We start from the raw sequence: 18,498 nt of genomic DNA on the forward strand, positions 1-18,498 counted from the left end.
CGCATCTTAGGTAAATAGTAAAGCCTTTATTTTCTTGTTAAGAACAGCATTTTGAAAATAAAACCTATCTGCCCATGCTTAACAACCTTTAAAGTCTGTGATAGTTTATATACAGCCCTGTACATACTGATTGTCTTGAAATTTCTCAAACAATTTTTGTTTATAAGTATGCAAGTCAGCCAGGATAAGGGGAAGAGTGAGGGTACATTATAAAATACACATTAATACATTTAATAAATATATATTATCTATCAAAAAACGAGCCATAGCTCTTTATGAATAAAGCACCTGCCAAGGGCTCTCATCAGCTCACATGGTCGCTGCATCCTTGGATGTGTAAATGCCAGTGTCCTCTTCTACTTTGCCATTTGGCAAATTCAAAAGACAACCCCTCCCCCACCTGTCTACACTTGTTGGCTGTCCTTGATCTCATCTGTGGGGGGTGGAGCAATAACCAGATCTTAACTTTTGAAACAGCTGGTGCATTGGAGCCCCTCCCCTCTACCATTGTCCCGCTACCTTGGCAACTGACTCCAGACCTCTGTGGAGTCTTCACTCAGGAGGGGACAGAGTGGCTGTTATAGTCCCAATATGGTATTACTACTCGGGCATGCCAAGTTGTGCTCGCAGCTTGGGGTTATTCACAGATGACTTTCTAGACCATTTTCCCCAACCAAGTCTTGGGTCTATCAACTGTTAAACAGGTGCCATGGGATTCTGTACTTCAGCCTTGCTCTGTCAGAAGCTGGCTGCCACAGTCTCTGGGTGGAGTTGCCTCGTGGTCCTCTTCAGGTGAACTCGAACTCAGAATAGTAGTAGATGTGGCCCTACTTCTTTTGCTCCTACTTCCGCCCTCCATGCCAAAACATTCAGCCCACCCTGAATCTTAAAGCCAAGATAAAACAAAGCCCAGAAGCGTAATAACCTATCAGGATTGGAAAGGAAAAAAAGCAAAACTGAAAGGCCTCACTAAGCGAGGGGGTTTCCTGTGGCTCAGCGTGGTTCTGTTTTCACAGTGCAGAAATGCTGCTTTCTGCACAGCCGTCTGCACGGTGGGGTGCTCACCTTATACGTGGACAACAAAGAGCTTAGAGAGAAAACCATCAATCATGTCAGCTTCTCCCTTCTGCAAGGGGGGATTTTGCAGACCGAGTTATTGGTGACATCAGAAAGCTCCAAAGGACTCCAGAGAGCGGGGGTGGACAGCCACTTCCTGGCACAAGAATGCGGAGCGCTGACGTTTGTCACCGGACTGGCCCGAGGTACTCGGAGATATCTTTGCAGAAGGGCAGGGTAGTGCATGCAACAGCCCCAGCCCCAGCCCCATACAGCCCTAGCTTTCTTTCCTTCCCACACCTCCTCGGGCCTCTAAGTTCTAAGCCCACCACTTGATGGACCTTAAGCACAAAGGACCGGTTCAAATTCTCGGGAAGCAAGCGCGTGCTCTGGATGGGGGTGAGGCATCTCAGGAGGTTGGGAAGGGGTGGCCTTTGGGTGCCATGCTTTCTGGTTCCCATGCATGGTGATGTGCTAGCTGTAAGGAAAACTTGCAGGAGAGCCAAGCGCTGGCCAGATTGGCCACACCTCCCTAAGGCTCTACAAGGATAGGCTAGGGCAGGGAGGGGACACAGCAGAGACTGGGGCCTTGAGAAATATCAGATTTATTAAAACACTCAGCTCAGATGTACTGACTTAAGACGAGGTCAGTCCCCACCCCCACCCCCAAACACTAACCTTTTAAAAATTTGCTTTCATTAAAGGTTAAAGGCTTATGGGTAGTTTTTATAGAAAAAGCAATGTAGCGATTAGAGTGTATGCAGAGGCTGCAACCCTTGTTTATACAGTCCATATGGTCAGGTTCAAACTCAGCATGGAAAGGTTGCTAGAGATTATCCTGGCCAAACAGTGCAGAGAACGCAGGGCTTTTAATGGCAGGGATGCTGGAGATGCCTAGCAACAAAGGAATGACTTGCTCAGGACAGATGGAAGCCACGACAAATGACAGTTGTGAAGGGGGCCACATCCATAGAGCCATCGGAAAACCAGAATCAAAACATTCTCCATACCCTCCGAAAGCAGCCAGAAACCTTCATGGAGCTCATTGTATCCTGGACTTCTACCCACATGAAGGGAAAATATCCCAGAAGCCACTGGCCGCTGGGCAACAGGATGCCATCTCTCCATCCTAGAGGTCACCCCTGGGGAACCCAGCCATAGGACATCATTATGAAAAGGCGCTATGGCGCCTGCCTTTCTGCCTGCCTCCCCTGAAGCTTCAAGCTGGCGACCCTACTTGAGCTTCTGAAATGAAGATGGTAATGAACTCGGGGGTTAGGGGGTGGAGGGTGAGGGTGGGCTAGGGTTGGGGGAAGGCATGGAGGAGCACCTGCAAGAGGAAGGAGGAGGGATATTTCTATCAATCTGTAGGGGAGGTTGGGGTAGGTGGGGTACTTGGTAGAGCAAGAGGCCCATAGAAGGAACAACGGTTGGTCACCTCTGTCTACATGTGATGGTCACTTCAAGGTCCAGAGTACCTTCTCTTCTTTGGCACGTTCTATGGTTCCTCCACTCCTACTGGCTACACAGCTCCCTGACCATCCGGCTGGGCCTTGAGAATCATAGCCACAACCTCTTAAAGTCTCCTGAACTGCATGGGCCACCCAGGCAAGCAAAAGCCAGGGAGAATGATCCATTAGTTAACCTCAAGGTCACAGTTCTCTCCAAAAGATGGCTCTGGGGATCAGCATTTGGTGAGGAGGGTGGGGGTGACAGGCTGGCTCCAACCCCTCACATAATAAGCCAAGATAGTCTGGCACAGCAGCTGTGACTTCTTCTCTGTCCTGCCCCCTGCTGAATGACTCAGTTTCCCAGCCACGCTTCTGAGTGAGTCTAAGACTATTGGCAGTTAGCTCTGATTTAGTTTGCAGGACGATTCCGTGTTTGCGTGTGTGGCAGGGGAGGGGAGGGCGGTCACTGTTAGCTTTCCAGTTCATCCATATGTCACATTTACACGAAATCCCCTTGGTGGGACTTCTCAGATCTCCTGGCTTCCAGGTGGCCTGTCTCTGCCATGGTTAGTGATTTCGCCCTCAAGAAAGACACAGCCAGGGAATAAAATCGGTAAGAAATATTCTTATTCTCTGGAACTTAAGGTCTTTCACCAATGGTGTCTTCCCGTGTGAGATGGCGGAGCAGTTGGGATCTGGAATTACATAAGGACAGGACTGAGAACTCTGCAAAGTCAACATTAGGAACTGATGCATCAACCTCCCTATTCCTGCCTGTGGGGGGCTGTGTCCTCCCAGAAATGTACTGGAGGGTCATGTCCCCCACCTGATGGGGCATCCAACTCGCTCAGAAACTCAGTACTTTGAAGAGATGAGGAGGGGGAATCCTTGGGCAGGCTAGGCATGTGTCCTAACACTGGGCTTCACCCTGAGTCCCTAGAGCATCACCTGGTCAGGCCTCTGTTCTCTTCCCTGCACTGGCCTTGAAGGAACCAGGAGGACTTAGGAATGATGGACAGGCTGTGTTGATTACGGCACATGGGCTGACCCCTCTGGAGATCAGTGGTCACAAGTCAAGTCAGGCTTTTCTTGGCCCCAGGACAAAGAAACAGCCCAGGAGGTGATAGGAAGATTTAAGAACACAAATCTGTGTTTCTATTTGTCTTATAGCTTGTCCAAAGCAAAGTGAATCAGAGCCTAGCAGGGCCGTCCTTCACAGGGCAGAAAAACCAAAATTCCATCCCTGATGGTCTATTCAAAAAAAAAAAAAAAAAAAGCCAGGTTGATTTATGGAATTGGCACAAAATAAAGAATGGAAATCAAATGTGTACATGTGAACCGGCTCATGCATTGTTTCTGAGAAGCACAGAGCTATGTCTGGAGGGTGGATGTAGGAATGAGAGCCTCTTTAGATTTTGCTGGAATGAAACAGTCATTCCAACGGAGGCAAAAAGCAAAAGGTAACATTTTCTGCTGCAGGCCTGTTTGGCGACAGATAAGTACAGCTGCTTTGGTGTTTGAGGGATTCAACTTCAATTTCTTAGGATGTCCCTTAGGGAACTGGGCAAGGGGGACCTGGTACTCCGCTTGGGGTAGGGGGTTGGATGGAGTAGGGACCCAGGGGGCTTGAGCCTCCTGATGGATGTTAGCAAGGCTGAGAGCATCCTCACAGAAATTTTTTCCTTAGAGTCACCTTTCTGGGAGAGGGTTGGGGGAGCTGTGCTTATGGAGGAAAATTCATCAGGTGAAGAGCCTTAAGCAGTAGGTAGGCATCTATAGATGGCTTTCTGAGTATGGGTGAGTTTTCCTTATGACAAGGGGGACAGACAAAAAATGGAAGGCGTGCATGCATGGAGCTGCAGTGAGCAGCCCAGAGAAGCAGCCTCCAGGTGTACCCAGCTGAAGCTGCCCCACACCGGACACGCTCAGGCCTCCCGCCCAGACATCAGATTTTGATACTTACAGTCCCTCCATTGAGCACGACGGCCATCTCGGTCGGCTGATACACATTGCTTCTGAACGGTGCACTGGGCCGGTTTCCCAAGCTGCTGGGCTTCTTTCCCAGGCTGCTAGATCTTTGCTCCAAGCTTCCATTGGAAAAGCCCACTGCTGATCGGAGAGCTGAGGATGGGAGTTCCCCCGAGATGACAACACCAGGAAGAGTGTGGGGGAGAGGATGGGGGAGGGGAACAGAGGGATAACGGGGAGGGAGAGAGGGAGGAAAAGGGGGAGGGAGAGAATTTTGTTTTTCTGAAGCAACCAGCTCCCCCTCTCTGGGTACCTCTATCCACCCACCACAGTGGCTCCTCCCCTTTGTCACAAGCCTGATTCAAAACAAAAGTCACAAAGGGGCTTTGTTCTCAGTCCTCTAGGAGACTGATCCAGCTTCAGAAGGGTTGGGAACTTTGTGAAGTCCTGCTCTCCCCAAACAGCTACAGCCAGGCTGGGTGACAGTCACCTCTGGGCTGTCAGGACTCTTTGGATCAGTCTTTACCTCCCTGTAGAACAGCACTGCAGAACAGTACAGGTCTGTATTCACCATATCAGTCAAAAGCCATCACTATTTCTGGATGCTGCCAAGCTGGAGACTGCTAAATGCATGTACAGGACAGTGTCTGTCAACACTGGAAAATTACTCTCTTGTTTGGGTTATTCCCAAAGAGTAATAGAAGGTCCGAAGCAATGATGGCCAAATGGGTGAACATTCTACCTCTGAACGTAGGCACAGGTGTTCTGGGTTACTGTCCTTTAAAAGACAGCATCTAAGGTCGGCCACACCAGCCTTAGTTAGATTCCTGGTCCTCCTGTTGCTGCATGCCAAATGTTGGGGTCCACATGGAGCTATTTAGAGTACTCTGTGTCATGGTGTGTGTGTGTGCACACCTACCTGCCTGCAAATGTCTGTCTGTCTGTGTGTGTCTATGCATGTGTGTCTATTGTCTCTGTCTCTCTTTCTGAGTGTGTGTGCGCGTGCACACTCGCAGATGCAGAAGCCAAAAAGGGTGTTGGAGCTGCCACGCTGCCCGATGTGGATACTGGGAACTGAACTCAGATCCTCAGAAGAACATCAATCCTCTTAACAGTTCTGCAGCCCCTCCCTTGGTTCTAGACAGTGCCTCACTGCCTAGGCTGGCTGGACAGGGAATCCCAGGGATCCACGGGTCTCCCCCTCCCAGCTCCAGACTCACAAGTGAGCATCACGCTGGTTCTGGGGATAAAACGCCAGTCCTCATGCTTGAACAACAAGCACTTTACCAACTGAGCTGTCTCCCCAGGCCTCGGTTTCTGTACTTTTTAAGAGATTAAGTTTCTTTTTAAATAAAGAAAAACCAACTTGAAAAGACATGGAAAATTCAAGTACGGGTTTCTGAGTGACAGGAGCCAGCCTGTGAGGGCTTCTCGCATCATGCCAAGCTAGGATCCAGAAAGTGAAGGCTGTTAATGGTGGTTGGGTGCTGCCTGGGGAGCATTTCAGGATGATGAAACTGTTCTGTGTGATACTTCAAGGTGGATACAGGTCACATTGCTTTTGTCAAAACCCACCAAAATGATGCAGTCAAATTAAAATATGGTCTTTGGCTCCCTGGCAGAGCTTTAGCCTAGCATCCCTGAGGCTTTAGGCTCTACCCTCAGCATCCCATTGGGCGAATCTTAACTGTCAGATGACACCTGCAGTTTCACTGGAGGAAGTACTAATGTTGCTTGGCTAAAGAAAGGCTTTACCTAAAAGTCTTCTCTGAGGGAATACAGGGAGACTTCTTGGGCACTGTGCAGCCTACGAGGAGGGAAGAGTCAGAATGACCTTAAAGCTGGGTCTTGAGGAAATCGACATATAGAGGGTTAGTTCTCATAGCATCACAGATGCTTTTTTTTTTTTTTTCTTTTTTTCTTTTTTCAAGAGCTAAAGGTTAAGTACTAAGGCCAAGGTCACACAGCTAGCAGAGTCCACACTGGAAGCCTGGCAGAGACAGGCTGCTCCTAACCACCACACCAGTTCCATATGCTCTGCTCTTAGTCATCACAGTTGGGTATGTGGAAGCAAGATGTGTTGAGTGGCATTAGGGATAGGCTCATCATGGACTGGACCGAAGAAACTGCAAGGCAGACGCAGGAAACCTTCCTGCTCTGGTATCTCCAGGGCTTGAGCAGGCGCTTCTGCTGAGTGATGGCACGTCCCTGTCTGGGAAGCAGGGACAGGGACACTGCTGCGATGCAAGCACACCCTCTTCCCAGAAACTGAAGCTCTCTTGCTACCCCACACTCCTTGGGTCCCTCTCTGTTGCAGGCTATTTGTGGATCTCTGAGTGTAGCTTTGGCAATCTAGACCCTCAGCATGGACCCGGGGTCCAGCTTGTGACAGTCTGACCAATCAGAGCATTTCATCTTTGAGAACATACTGGTTAGGGGATGACATTTAGAACCAATCAGAATGGGATTTTCTCAAGCCTTCTGGAAAGGTTTTTTTTTTTTTTTTCCCCAGAAAAAATTTGGAATTTCTGATATTCTGTGCAAATGGGGACCATAAGAGATGAGAAGTCAAGGTTATTCATCCCTTGAGTCTCTTGAATCTAGCCCTTCCTGAAGCTTACTACCTAGGGCGTTTCGAATTTTCATTCGTTTGTCAAATAATTAAGCATTCAAATTCTATTTTTTTTTAAATTGCTAGTAATGAATTTCAGAGGCCTTTGCCTAATATCAGAGCTGACTCTATCCAACCCCCAGCAGAGGTGGAGGGCAGGGAGTGTTATTCCTAAGTGGGTACCTGGAGGCATCCACTCATTGGTCAGATGCCAACTTTCTCTGGGGTAGGTCCTGCAAGTGACACCAAGTTAGCCATGCCTTCTTCCCCCAGGCTTCACTCTGGGTCTCTAGCAGTAAACAAAAATGGCTAAGTAGCCTTTGCCTTAATGAGACCTTAGAGCCCAGGATCCATAACAAAGGAGGGAACACACTTCCTTCAAAAGGTGCGTGTTTCCTATGCCTTGTTAGCACTTTGTAAGATGTGATCTGAGGTGTGACATCTGAATCTCTTAGCACTTATCTCATGCGCTTTTGATACTAAGGAACACAGTCTGGCTAATCGTATATATGTGGGGAGGGGGGGTCCTCAACGATTACAAGAAATATTAGGGGTAAAGCTACTTGCAGCTTCATAGAGCCTCAGTACAGCCTGGAGAACACACCCTCCCTCTCATGACACTTTAGGGGACCTCTGGCATGGGGGAGAGAACTCCAGAAGCTGGCCGGAAGTTCCCAGTGCAGGAAGGACATGATCATGGTGGCTCGTGGGCACTAGCCACTCTAAGGATAAGGTCCCTCCTGGGGCTGGTTTCCTAAAATACAAACTGGCTAAAGGAGCATGGAAGGTGCCAACAGCTGCTCCTACTGTGGCAAAGGAGCGTGTCCAGATGGTCTTTGGCCGGCGAAGCAAGAGTTTCTAGAATAAAGGCCAGCCCAGCCAGAATGTTCTCTCTGTGAGCTTCGTCTGAGGGCTCCCCTGCCTGCTGGTCTCAAGTGATTTTGGTGGATATATATTTTTGATAGACTAAAAGATGTCCCCCTGCCAAAAAAAAAAGTGTTGATGGTAGGGGTTACTAGGGATGTAGCTCAGTGACCCAGCATGCACTAGGCTCCAGGTTTCATCCTCACCACTACAAGCAAGCAAATGTCTTAAAAAAGTCTGACAATACCCAAGGTTGCTAAAGATTTAGGTAGGGACTTGCAATGCCACCACACAGTAGGCACTCAACCTACCTTTCTGGGGTGCTACCTTGCATGATACGTCAAGATTTAAAATGCAGGTTACTTAACTCATATCTAGGACATCTTTTGCAAGGAGCTAGTGGACCACAGAGCAGAAAGATGAATGGATAAGAGCTCTCACTGCAGCACAGTTTATCATGGGAAGCCTGAGGCAAGCTAAGCAGGCAGGGGAGGATCAGAAAACTAAATGCTGATGCCTGATGGAAAATTCCACAGCATCCCCAGGGTACCACAGCTCCTCATCCCCTGACTAGGCGGAGGCCTCCATCACTGATTTAAGCACATGGTGGGCCAGTGCCTGGACCCAAGGTTTCCACCCATTAACACCTTAGGATCACTTGGAGAACTTATAAATTATACAGACCCCAGACTCAGACTTAATCAGGGGCCCTGGGTGGCGGCAGGGAAGATACTAGTGTTTTTCTTAAGTAGTAGCCCAAGTGACTCTAATGGAGAGAGGGGTGAAGAAGGACCACTCTGCCTTAGCTCTGTTTCGTTTTTGTTTTGGAGACAGGGTAGCACTTGGCCTCGTCACATCTGTTTCCAAACAGATCTCAGGGCTATTGTATGACTTAAGAGACAGTAGCCAATAAATGCTCCGAACTTTGTTGCTGTTGCTGTTGCTGTTGCTGTTGCTGTTGTTATTTGTAGCTGCTATCGGGAGTTCTATGCCTTGCTGTGTGTCCCAGGCGAGCTTTGAACCCACACCCCTCCTGCCTCTACTCTCTCAGTGAGTCCTGGGACTACAGGCAGGTGCTTTCACATGTCTGCTACCATTACTTTTAAAACACCACTGCTTGAGTGTTTCTGACCTTCCAGTTTTACTGCAAGGACACCAGATCATTCTATTTAATCACTGGTTCTTAACGCTCTTTGTGTGTGTGTGTGTGTGTGTGACAGATACTGTTAGAATTAGATGGAGTGATGGACTAATCCCCCAGGAGACACAAATGTACATCAGTACACAACCACTTTTGTTTCCTCTACTTCCAAGGTTCATGGGGAGTCCAGGGCCTCAGAGAGGCCCCTCCAGGAGGAGCTGGCAAGGAGAGGTGGCTCTACCAGGATGCCAGGGCCAGCCAGGCCCCTCCTCTGTCACCACAGCTCCCGAGGAGGCCTCTAGGCTCCCAATGGTGACCTCTAACTTGACTGTGCCTTCTCCCGTCCCCAGCAGGGTTGGCATTGAGTCCTTACCAACATCTCCACAGACACAGGCATCTGGCCTGGAACTTTATGTAAGAAGAGAGCAACTTGGATTACAGCCACACTGGGACTTTCCCCTCTGTCCAGAGGCTGGCTTCTGGCACCCCTCCTGGCTAGGGGTTCAGGGTGCTGAGGAAGCTGACTACATCTAGGTATGGCAGGGCTATGGGTGGTTCTATAGAAAGTGAGGGCTCAACCTGCTTCCCTGCCTATGGGGGAGGGACAGGCTCTACCCTGGGCTTCCACGACCAACCCTGCAAACCTGTTTAAAGGGACCAGCACCTGAATACAGCTCACACTTGTGCCTGGCAACTGGATGGATGGATGCTGCTAAAGAGAAATGACACTAGCTTTCTGTCTGCCACAGGCCACGTTCCAGCTGTATGTCCTCAGGAAAAGGCATTCTTTTGAGCCTTAGCTTACACCGATCCATCATGAGGGGGGTATAATGGGCCAATCTCACAGGGTAGCATCGGGACTGATAAACTAGTGCAGGCTGAAGGCAGATTAGCGCTGGCACACAGTTAGTGTTCAGCCTGTGACCATGCCAAGTGGTCAGTGCTCATTCAGGACTGGGGTTCAGTATTCTTGACAGGTCCCTGAAGTGTTTTGGGGGAATTGAGAAAGGTCATTTATTTAAGCTCAGGTGTGGGACCCAGCCAGCTTCCTTTAAGCAGTGTCCTAAGGGGCACCTGTCCAGCATCAGCAGTAGGGCCTTGGAGGTCCTGGTGACTATATCCCCTCCACCTACTGTGACCTCACCCCTGAGCACAAACAGGTAGTATTGGCTACCCAGATGTCACCCCAACTGCTACCAAATTGGCTTTCTCCTCTGATCCGAGAAGAATTTGTGACCATTTAACCAAGTTACAGAGAAGTTGGTGATGGGAGTGGGTTAAGAGTGGGTGGGAGCGAAGCCTCAGTCATAGTGAGCTATTTGGGGTTCTATTCTACACACATCCTCAGAGGGTCTCCGCAGGACTGGGCCTGGCTGTAACAGAGATTAGCTTACAAATACAACTACTGTTGACAACCTGCCTCTGTGCTCTCCTTGTAGGGACCACCACTCAAGTAAACCCCTATCCCTGGGTGTCTCTCATCCTACTTTTAAGAGACCCCAGCCAAGACCCACAAGCCCCATGCTCAGTGCCACCAGGATCTGGTCTCCACTGTGTTACTTTCTATATAGTATACACTCCTGTTATTTTTAGTTTACAAATGAGAAAAAAAAAAAAAAAAAAAAAAAAAAAAAAGGTTTAGAGAGATTGTGTAATCTACTCCAAAGCCACGAAGTATGAAGTGGGAGGGAGAGGCAGGGTTTAAACCTGGACCTTGGGACCCAGTTGGAACAATGCTGATGACTGAGGTGGAGGAGGGCAGGAGCATCATTTGTCATGATGGCCTGCATACATCGACACACAGGGCAGGCAGGCTGCAAACTCAGTGCCTACTGGGAGTTAGGGACCTAATGTTGGGGGATCAGCAGGGAGTGGTAGTGTGTAAAGCAGAAGGTGTGTTCCCAGCCACAGCATGAGGGAAGCAAGAGGTCTGGCCTTCAAGTGAGATCCAGAAAACTGCAGTCACATAGGCAGGCTGGCTCAGCATTGTTAGACCCAATAGATACACTGTGTGTGTGTCTAGGCAAGAGGTCTACTTTAGATATTGTTTCTTATAAGCCATCCCTTGTTGTTCTTGTTGTTTTGAGATCCTTGGGTCTGGGGCTAGACTGTCTGGCCAGCAAGCCCTTGGGTCTGCCTCCTCCTCCTCCTCAAGGCTGGGATTATACGCATGCGCCACCACACCTGGCTTTTCTCTGGGTCCTAGAGAGTGAACTCAATCCCCTCGCTTGCATTTCACCTATGGCAGCGTTTTGCCAACTGAGCCATCTCTTTGGCCAACTCTTTGGAAGTTTATAACAAATCAGTTGGCAATTAGCATGAGGAAAGGGATCATAAAGTTATCTTCAGGCCAGACAGTGGTTGCTTTACCTGCGTTATGTTCATCCATTGAGAAGGCCTTGTTCTCCATGTAAGCCCGAGGCAGGTGCATTTCCTCATCAAATGCCGTCTCCCGCATCCTGGGCTGTGAAGTGTCGAAGTAGTTGGGTGGGTTCTCCTGCAGGGGTGGGAGAAGGGTGTAGTGTATCTCCGGAATGGCATGGAAGATGACAAAGACCCATCCGCTGGCTGCCAGTGTAATGGCCAAGGTGGGGTCGCTCCAGGCATCTCCCTGCTTAATTAACGAGTTGCCGAAGAGGTACATGGTCATCCAGACCACCCAGATGAGCGCAGAGAGGAAGGTAGTGACGAGGATGAAGACTCCGTTCACCTTCCACCTTTTGAACTTGCCACACAGCGTGAAGAGGGACTGGGCCAGGGTGATGGTGAGCAGCACCATGTCGTAGATGAGCGCCATCACAAAATCCATGGGCTCGTAGGCGCAGGCTGGCTTCGTGTCACGCAGCACAGTCAGCACCAGCCACTCAGTGGCAATGATGACCTGCACCAGCATCAGGCACAGTGCCAGGCTCACCAGCTGCCAGCTGGCTGGGCTTGTGCCCTGGCGCACCAGCCTCCGCACCCGCCACGCCTGGCTCAGCAGGCAGGAAAAGCAGAGCGCGAAGAGGACACCCCAGAGGAAGCGTCGGATGGAGCAGATTGTCTCGTCCATCTGGATGATGAAGGCAAACGTCAGGCCAAAGAGGCCCAGGGTCCCCAGCAGGAAGAGGAAATGGAGGCACACAGGCCGCTTCCTTTCCTTGTCCTTGATGAAGGGTAGTCTCACTAGGAGAATGAGCATCAGAAGCAGTGTGATCAGGGCCCCTGCCCCGGCCACTGCCTCCACCACGATGCCCCAGATGGCGTCCAGGTCGCACAGGGACACGTACTGAGGAAGAAGGTCCAGTCCACAGCCCCGGGACGTGCTGGCGTTCTCTGAAGCCACGGAGGCAATAACCAGGAGCAGGGGCAAGGGAAACACTTGATGGGTTCTCATCTTTCTCTCTAACACCAGGAACATTCTAGAAAATGGGAACAATCAGAGAGAAAGCTCAGTCCGTTGTAAGGCCCCATTCTCCCGAGGATTTGCCTGTTTTCAAACCTGCCAGCCCTCATGGCTCCTTCTGGCACTTGAGATAACAGTATTAACTTTCTCCTGACCTTGTGGACCCTCACCCAGGCACTCCACCACCCACTTGAACCCTAGCCCAGATTAGAAACCGTGAACCACCATCAGCAGTGGCTGGGGGACCTATGGTGGGGAGACTCACCTGCTCTCTCTACTGCTTTGTAATATGTAAATCTGGCATCTTCCAAAGTAAGGGAATGAAGGAAATTTTAAAGAGACAATCACTAGACAGGTACTTAGCTGGGGCAATCTCTCTCTCTCTCTCTCTCTCTCTCTCTCTCTCTCTCTCCTCCTTTAATCTCCAAAGGCTAATGGTAAATATTTACTGACCACTCTCTCTAGGCCAAAAACTGGGATCAGCCAGTCCTCATAATGCCCTATGAGGCAGCAGCAGGTCCTATTGTGACCTTCATTTTCATCTGGCAAAACAGGGTCTTCAGGGTGTGACAGTGGCCCCAGGTCATAAAACCACACTCAGAAGCCACCCCTCTCAGCAGAGGGAGAAACCTTCTAGCACTAACTTATGGTATACTCAGTGGTCCCAACTAAGTTTGCTACACCCATGGATTCAACCAAGGATAGATGAAGACTATTCAAGGAAAAGATTCTGTCTGTTCTGAATCTACACAGACATTTTTGTGGTTGTTACCTAGACATTGCATAACAAGGATTGACATTGTATTGGGTATTGTACGTGATCTGAAGTCCATAGGGTGTGGGTATAGGTTATGTGTGGATAGACTTTCACAGAAAGAAAGGCCTTTCACAGAAGAAGGGCCTGGAGCATCAGCTGGATCCTGGCATCAAGGCTGTTGGTATCCAAGGGAATCCTGGAGCATTTCCTGTGGATCTACCTGTACATCCAGAAAGAATTTTCATCTCTGTCTCTCACAGACATTCCATCTTCCTCTTCCAAAGATCTCTTAAGGCTCCATTCTCTCCAACCCACCTGCGGTCCTTTCCCTGGGAGACCTGAGAGTTTAAGTTGCCACACACTCTCATGTGCTTTAGAGGCTCAGTGACAGCTCTGACCCAGTCTCCTCCTCCTCCACACCCCTATTCTTATAGGCTAGTATCATCAGGCCTCGCTAACCCTGCAAAGATGCCCACCCCTCTGCCCGGCACCAGAACCATCAGCTCAGATTCTGCCAAGGTCAGCCCAGCTCTCACAGACCTGTGGGCGGGGTCTCGTGGGCTGAGCTCTAATCAAGTGAGCCATTTTTTATCTACTTTGTTTCTTTTCTCCTTCCCTTTCTCCTCTCCTCCCTTCTTGTCTTTGTCTACTACCCCAGGCAAAGACAATATCTTTTACTCATCAGCCCACCCAGCTTTCCCAATCTTGTCACATCTGGCAGCTGAAACTTTTTTTGGGGGGGTGTTGGGGTGTCCTATGCATAGTGGGATGCATCTCAACAACCCTGCTTCTGTATACTGTCAAATATTCCCTGGGTGAGGGGCACAAATCCCCCCCAAAGGATTTCTGGTAAAGACCCGTATTAATACACAGCACCTGGCCCAAGGCAGGCACTTAGGAAATCCCCACCAGAGACTCTTGCATCCAGACAGCCCTTTATCCCACCGACACCAGGTCCTTGCTTTTGAAAGGGACTGGATCTTCAAGAAGCCTGCACATCTGTGCCCATGCTCATTATTAGTCTAGTTTGGGGTCTTAACTCCATCTATGTGAGGTCAGTAACCAGCTACCCTCCCCACAGCCCAGCACCAGCCATCCCTGGGGCTTCTGTTAAGTAAATGCAGTATCGACCACCTCTCTCTCCTCCTCTCCCTTGTGCATCTCGGATCCTGCCTCAACCTCCAGGCCATCGACTGCATAAATTATTGATGCGTAGAAGATGGCTGGTGGTGTGGGGTGGTCTGCTCTGCTGCTCACAGAGAAAAGGCATGCTACAAACAGAAGGTACTTGGGAAGAGGAACTCCTTAAACAAGACCCCCACTCAGGCTAAAATATAGGAGTGGGGATGCACCCTAGATAGTCACCATTGACTCATGGTCTAGTCATAATAGTGCCATGGAGTCTCCATCTGGGACACCCGGTACAGTCATTTACTTAACTAACTGTGTCCTGTGCATTTGGTCACTTAAACCCCATCCCAGTAAAATACTTCTCTCAATGTTTCTATACGGTACTGGAGGCCGGCTACTGGGGTAAAAGTACCCACTGCCAAGCCTGACAACCTAAGTTAGATCCCTGGGACTCACACAGTAAAGAGAAAAGAACCAACACCCGTAAGTTCTGCGTATAGGTCACGTGCACACACCTAAGGCATCTGGCTGCATGGTGCCCTTTGAAGAGAGATCATTCTGAACAGAGCCACTCGTCAGGGCTGGAAAGCATGCTAGGAAACAACATTTAAGAACTCGACGGGACAAGAACAAGCTGCCATTGGTCCACAGCAAGGCAGAGGGGCTCCTGGTGAGTCTCCCTTTGAGGAGTCATCAGTGGTAAACTCCATAAAGAGAGTTCTCAGCCACACACCCCAGTCTAGTTTATACCCAATTCCATCTTCCCTGGCGGCGAGGAAATGATGTTTGGGAAGATGCTTCCCAAATCTGGATCTCTCACCTGTGCAGCCTTTGACTGGTGGATCTCAGCCAGAGGCAACAGGAGAGGGGACAATGAACATCTGTCGAATAAAGACTCGGCCTACAATGAGAATAGCAGTCACCACCCAACAGAGTGACACAGCCCAGCAAGACCATGGGACGGAGGCTTGAGGTCTTAGACATCAAAATCAGAACCGGTGAGAGACACCAGGAAGCCCACCAGGTCTCTGTTGTGCTTGGACCTTGCCATCCTTCCTTGCAAGAGCTTGCTTTCTTTTAGCTGAGTCCAGCCACCCTTTCGGGTGAAGCTCCTCTCACTTGCTTCCTGCTGCTTCTGACCACCCCAGCCTGAAATGAGCAGCACCAGGACACCCTCACGTCTGAAACCATGCAGTGTCCTCGCACGCAGAGTTTTCATTTCCTTTCGGACACAGGAAATGGACCCTCTCATGCTCTCCGTTTCCACGGCCACAGGTAGAGCCCTTTTCTCCTTCCAGGGCAGCTATGGGTTTTGATGCAACATCTGATTCTTTGATTTCCGGAACTAGTTCGAGACTTGCCTTTGGAGAGTTATCTCAAGCCCTCGCTCCCAGCTGGTCTGAGTTAAGTGGGAAAGTCCTTAGCTGATGGAGCTGTTGTAATGGCCAGGCGACCTTTAGAAGGTGGGGCTTCGTGGGTGGAAGTAGGTCACCTTTGATAGTTGATGGCCTGGCTTTTAGATCCAGCTGCAGGGTCCTGGTCTATGGCCATGTGAAGAACTGATGCCATACAGTGCCACCGCCGTGCCATCCTGCCACGATGAAATCTCCAAAACCACGAACCAAAATGTCCCTTTCATCTTGTTTAATCAGTTATTTCCTGAATCAAGAAATGTAGCTGTGATGGGTAATATCAACTTGATAAACTCTAACTCATCTAGGAGACAAGCCCTGGATATGATCATGAGGAATTGATTATCTGGATTAGGTTAACTGAGCTGGGTACACCCACACTAAAAGCAGGACACGCTGTTGACTGGGCTGGGGTCCTAGACAGTGTAAGTGTGAGCTGAACACTACCGTTCCTCTTTCCCTGCCTCCTGACTGTGGATTCAATGTGACCGACTGCCTCAAGACCCTACAGCCTTGACTCCTCTGTCCTGATCAGTTATACCCTCTAACTGTGACCTGAGATAAAACCTTTTCTCCTCTTAAGTTCTTTTGTCTCCTATTCTTACAGAACAGGAGAAGTAAGAGAATTATAGCTGATGCAGCATCCAGGTCAGGCTTGGCCAATCTGGACATTGTCCCACTCTTTGGGTGAAGTGATTGGTTCACAAATAGGCACATGGCCTGAAATAGACCAGTGAATTTAGCAGGAGAATTTGACCTGTTTGAGAGTGAGGTTGACTGGGAGGCAACAGCTAGGGGATGGATCTGAGCTCTAATCCATTGAAAGGCAGCTGGATTCACCAGCATCCAATGAACTACATCATTTGAATGAAGCCAGTTTGATCTGGGTTTCTGTCACTTGCCAACCAGTTCTCAAAAACCTAGAGCAATGGCCTCTTTTTGCCCCATATCTAGGCATATTAGATGAAACCAGGCATGGTCAGACACCACAGGAGAGAGAGCTCAGTTGTCTCAAGGTGGTCACTATTTGTCTCTAAGGATGATTGTGGGGTGTGACCACCCAAGTCCACAGAACTATGTTTGGGGTGGGGAGGGTTACACTGAAGCCAAAACCACTTGCACACCTAGGGTTTCTAGGAGGTCCTACTTCTGACAACTACAGTAGCTGCTTCCCCGGCTCCCGGACACATATAGTAACATCCAAGCATCTGCCTAAGGGAACAAGATATGGTGGTACAGGCCAGTAGTCCTAATATTTAGGAGGTTAGAGAAAGAGGATCATAGCCAGCCTGGGCTACATGGTAACTTCTAGTCCAGCCTGAGCTACCAGCACTGAGAAACCTTAACTCAAAAACCACTTAAACAGAGAGAATCCACAGAACAACCTAGAGGCAAGTGCTAAGGCTGCCTCATTTCATAGAGATAACACTATGCAGAACTCGGAGAGCAGCCGCTTGACCAAGGTCACACGCTACCAGGAGAGTGGAGCCCAAGGCAAACAAGTGCCTTATTGTTGCTGGGCTTTCTCTAGACCAGAACTGGCTGGAGAGTCACTGGTGACTTTTGCTGGAGGATTGATCTGCAAAAGGCCCTCTCAGCCCCCACTACACATTATGCCTGTACTTTTGATCCCTGACTCTATGTGTGTACACTGTTGTCCTCACCCAAGAAGACACCTCTGGCCAGAGGTTGACTTTGGATGGCTTCTTTATGACCGACCACAGTATTTGAGATGGGGCCTCTCACTAAACCTGGATTTCAGAATCTATTCTATTAAACTGTCCAGTAAGCCTCTGTGTGTCTCTGACCCCCAGCACTGGGGTTAGAGATGTGGATGGCTACAGGGGTCCCGAACTCAGGTCCTCTTGCTTGCATTTCCCCTCCAGCTCAGTTTCCCCGTATTCACCTTTTGGTGTGTTCCTCTTCACCCGCCCAGGCCCTCGTCTATTTTGCTCTGGCCCTCAGCTGCTGAAAGAAAGAAACTGATCTACAGGCTCTAACTCTCATGTGGCCTCTAAAGGTGCATGCCGGTGTGCATCATTCCCTTCTGTAAAAGAGGAAGGGAGGCTCTGAGAGGCTTAAATCAGGGTTCGATTACCCCAGGCCTGCAGGTCACATGCAGACACAAACGTCTGTCCATCTGCCAGTCTGTCCTTCTGTCTGTCTGAATGAGGACATGAAGAGCAGAAGCCCCAAGCAGGCCCTACCCTTCCCACCCAAAATGCCCCTTGTCAGGTAACCCCCTCCTTTCAATCAGCCACCTGCTGCCTCCCACCTCCAAGAGCACTGTGTGAAACAAAACCAGAGTAGAGGTTCCAAGGCAGCCTCGAGGCAGGGCTGCCTGGGATGGATGAATACATGGTAACAAACCACGGGGTGAGAGCAGCGGCTCCTCAAGCAGAGGAGACTAAATGGGAATGAATGCACAAGGAAGGCTCACATACTAATTACCTCTGCTGCCAGCCAGGCGCTCAGAAATGTGTGACTCACTCGGATGTTCTTAAATATACTGCGAAACACATACACCCACTCTCCACACACCATACCATACATCACACACACACACACACACACACACACACACACACACACACACACACACACAGACTGTCTACAGAGGAGCAGAAACAGTTTCTCCCAGCGCTCTGAGTCCTGGCTCCTCCATACCATACATCACACACACACACACACACACACACACACACACACACACACACACACA

At 49.6% G+C, this 18,498-nt stretch overlaps 1 protein-coding gene across 6 annotated transcripts in view; it reads right to left on the reverse strand.

Moving 5' to 3' along the window:
* Positions 1-9: 9 nt before the first annotated feature.
* Gprc5b (G protein-coupled receptor class C group 5 member B) overlaps positions 10-18,498 on the reverse strand; it is a 23,791-nt gene continuing 5,302 nt past the window's right edge. For 3 of the 6 annotated variants that reach the window (XM_029480190.1, XM_029480193.1, XM_029480194.1), the window contains exons 2-4: positions 11,462-12,492; positions 4,471-4,628; positions 105-1,213 (exon numbers count right to left, since the gene is read on the reverse strand). In XM_029480190.1, coding sequence (XP_029336050.1) covers positions 1,166-1,213; positions 4,471-4,628; positions 11,462-12,491 — 1,236 coding nt within the window. In that variant the 5' untranslated portion in view covers position 12,492 and the 3' untranslated portion in view covers positions 105-1,165. Of the gene's footprint in view, positions 3,203-4,470; positions 4,629-11,461; positions 12,493-18,498 lie in introns of all 6 variants that reach the window. The other 3 variants (XM_029480192.1, XM_021166499.2, XM_029480191.1) reach the window with 3 other exon arrangements.

The sequence above is a fragment of the Mus caroli genome, chromosome 7, assembly GCF_900094665.2.
Source record: "Mus caroli chromosome 7, CAROLI_EIJ_v1.1, whole genome shotgun sequence".
NCBI classification, from domain to species: domain Eukaryota; kingdom Metazoa; phylum Chordata; class Mammalia; order Rodentia; family Muridae; genus Mus; species Mus caroli.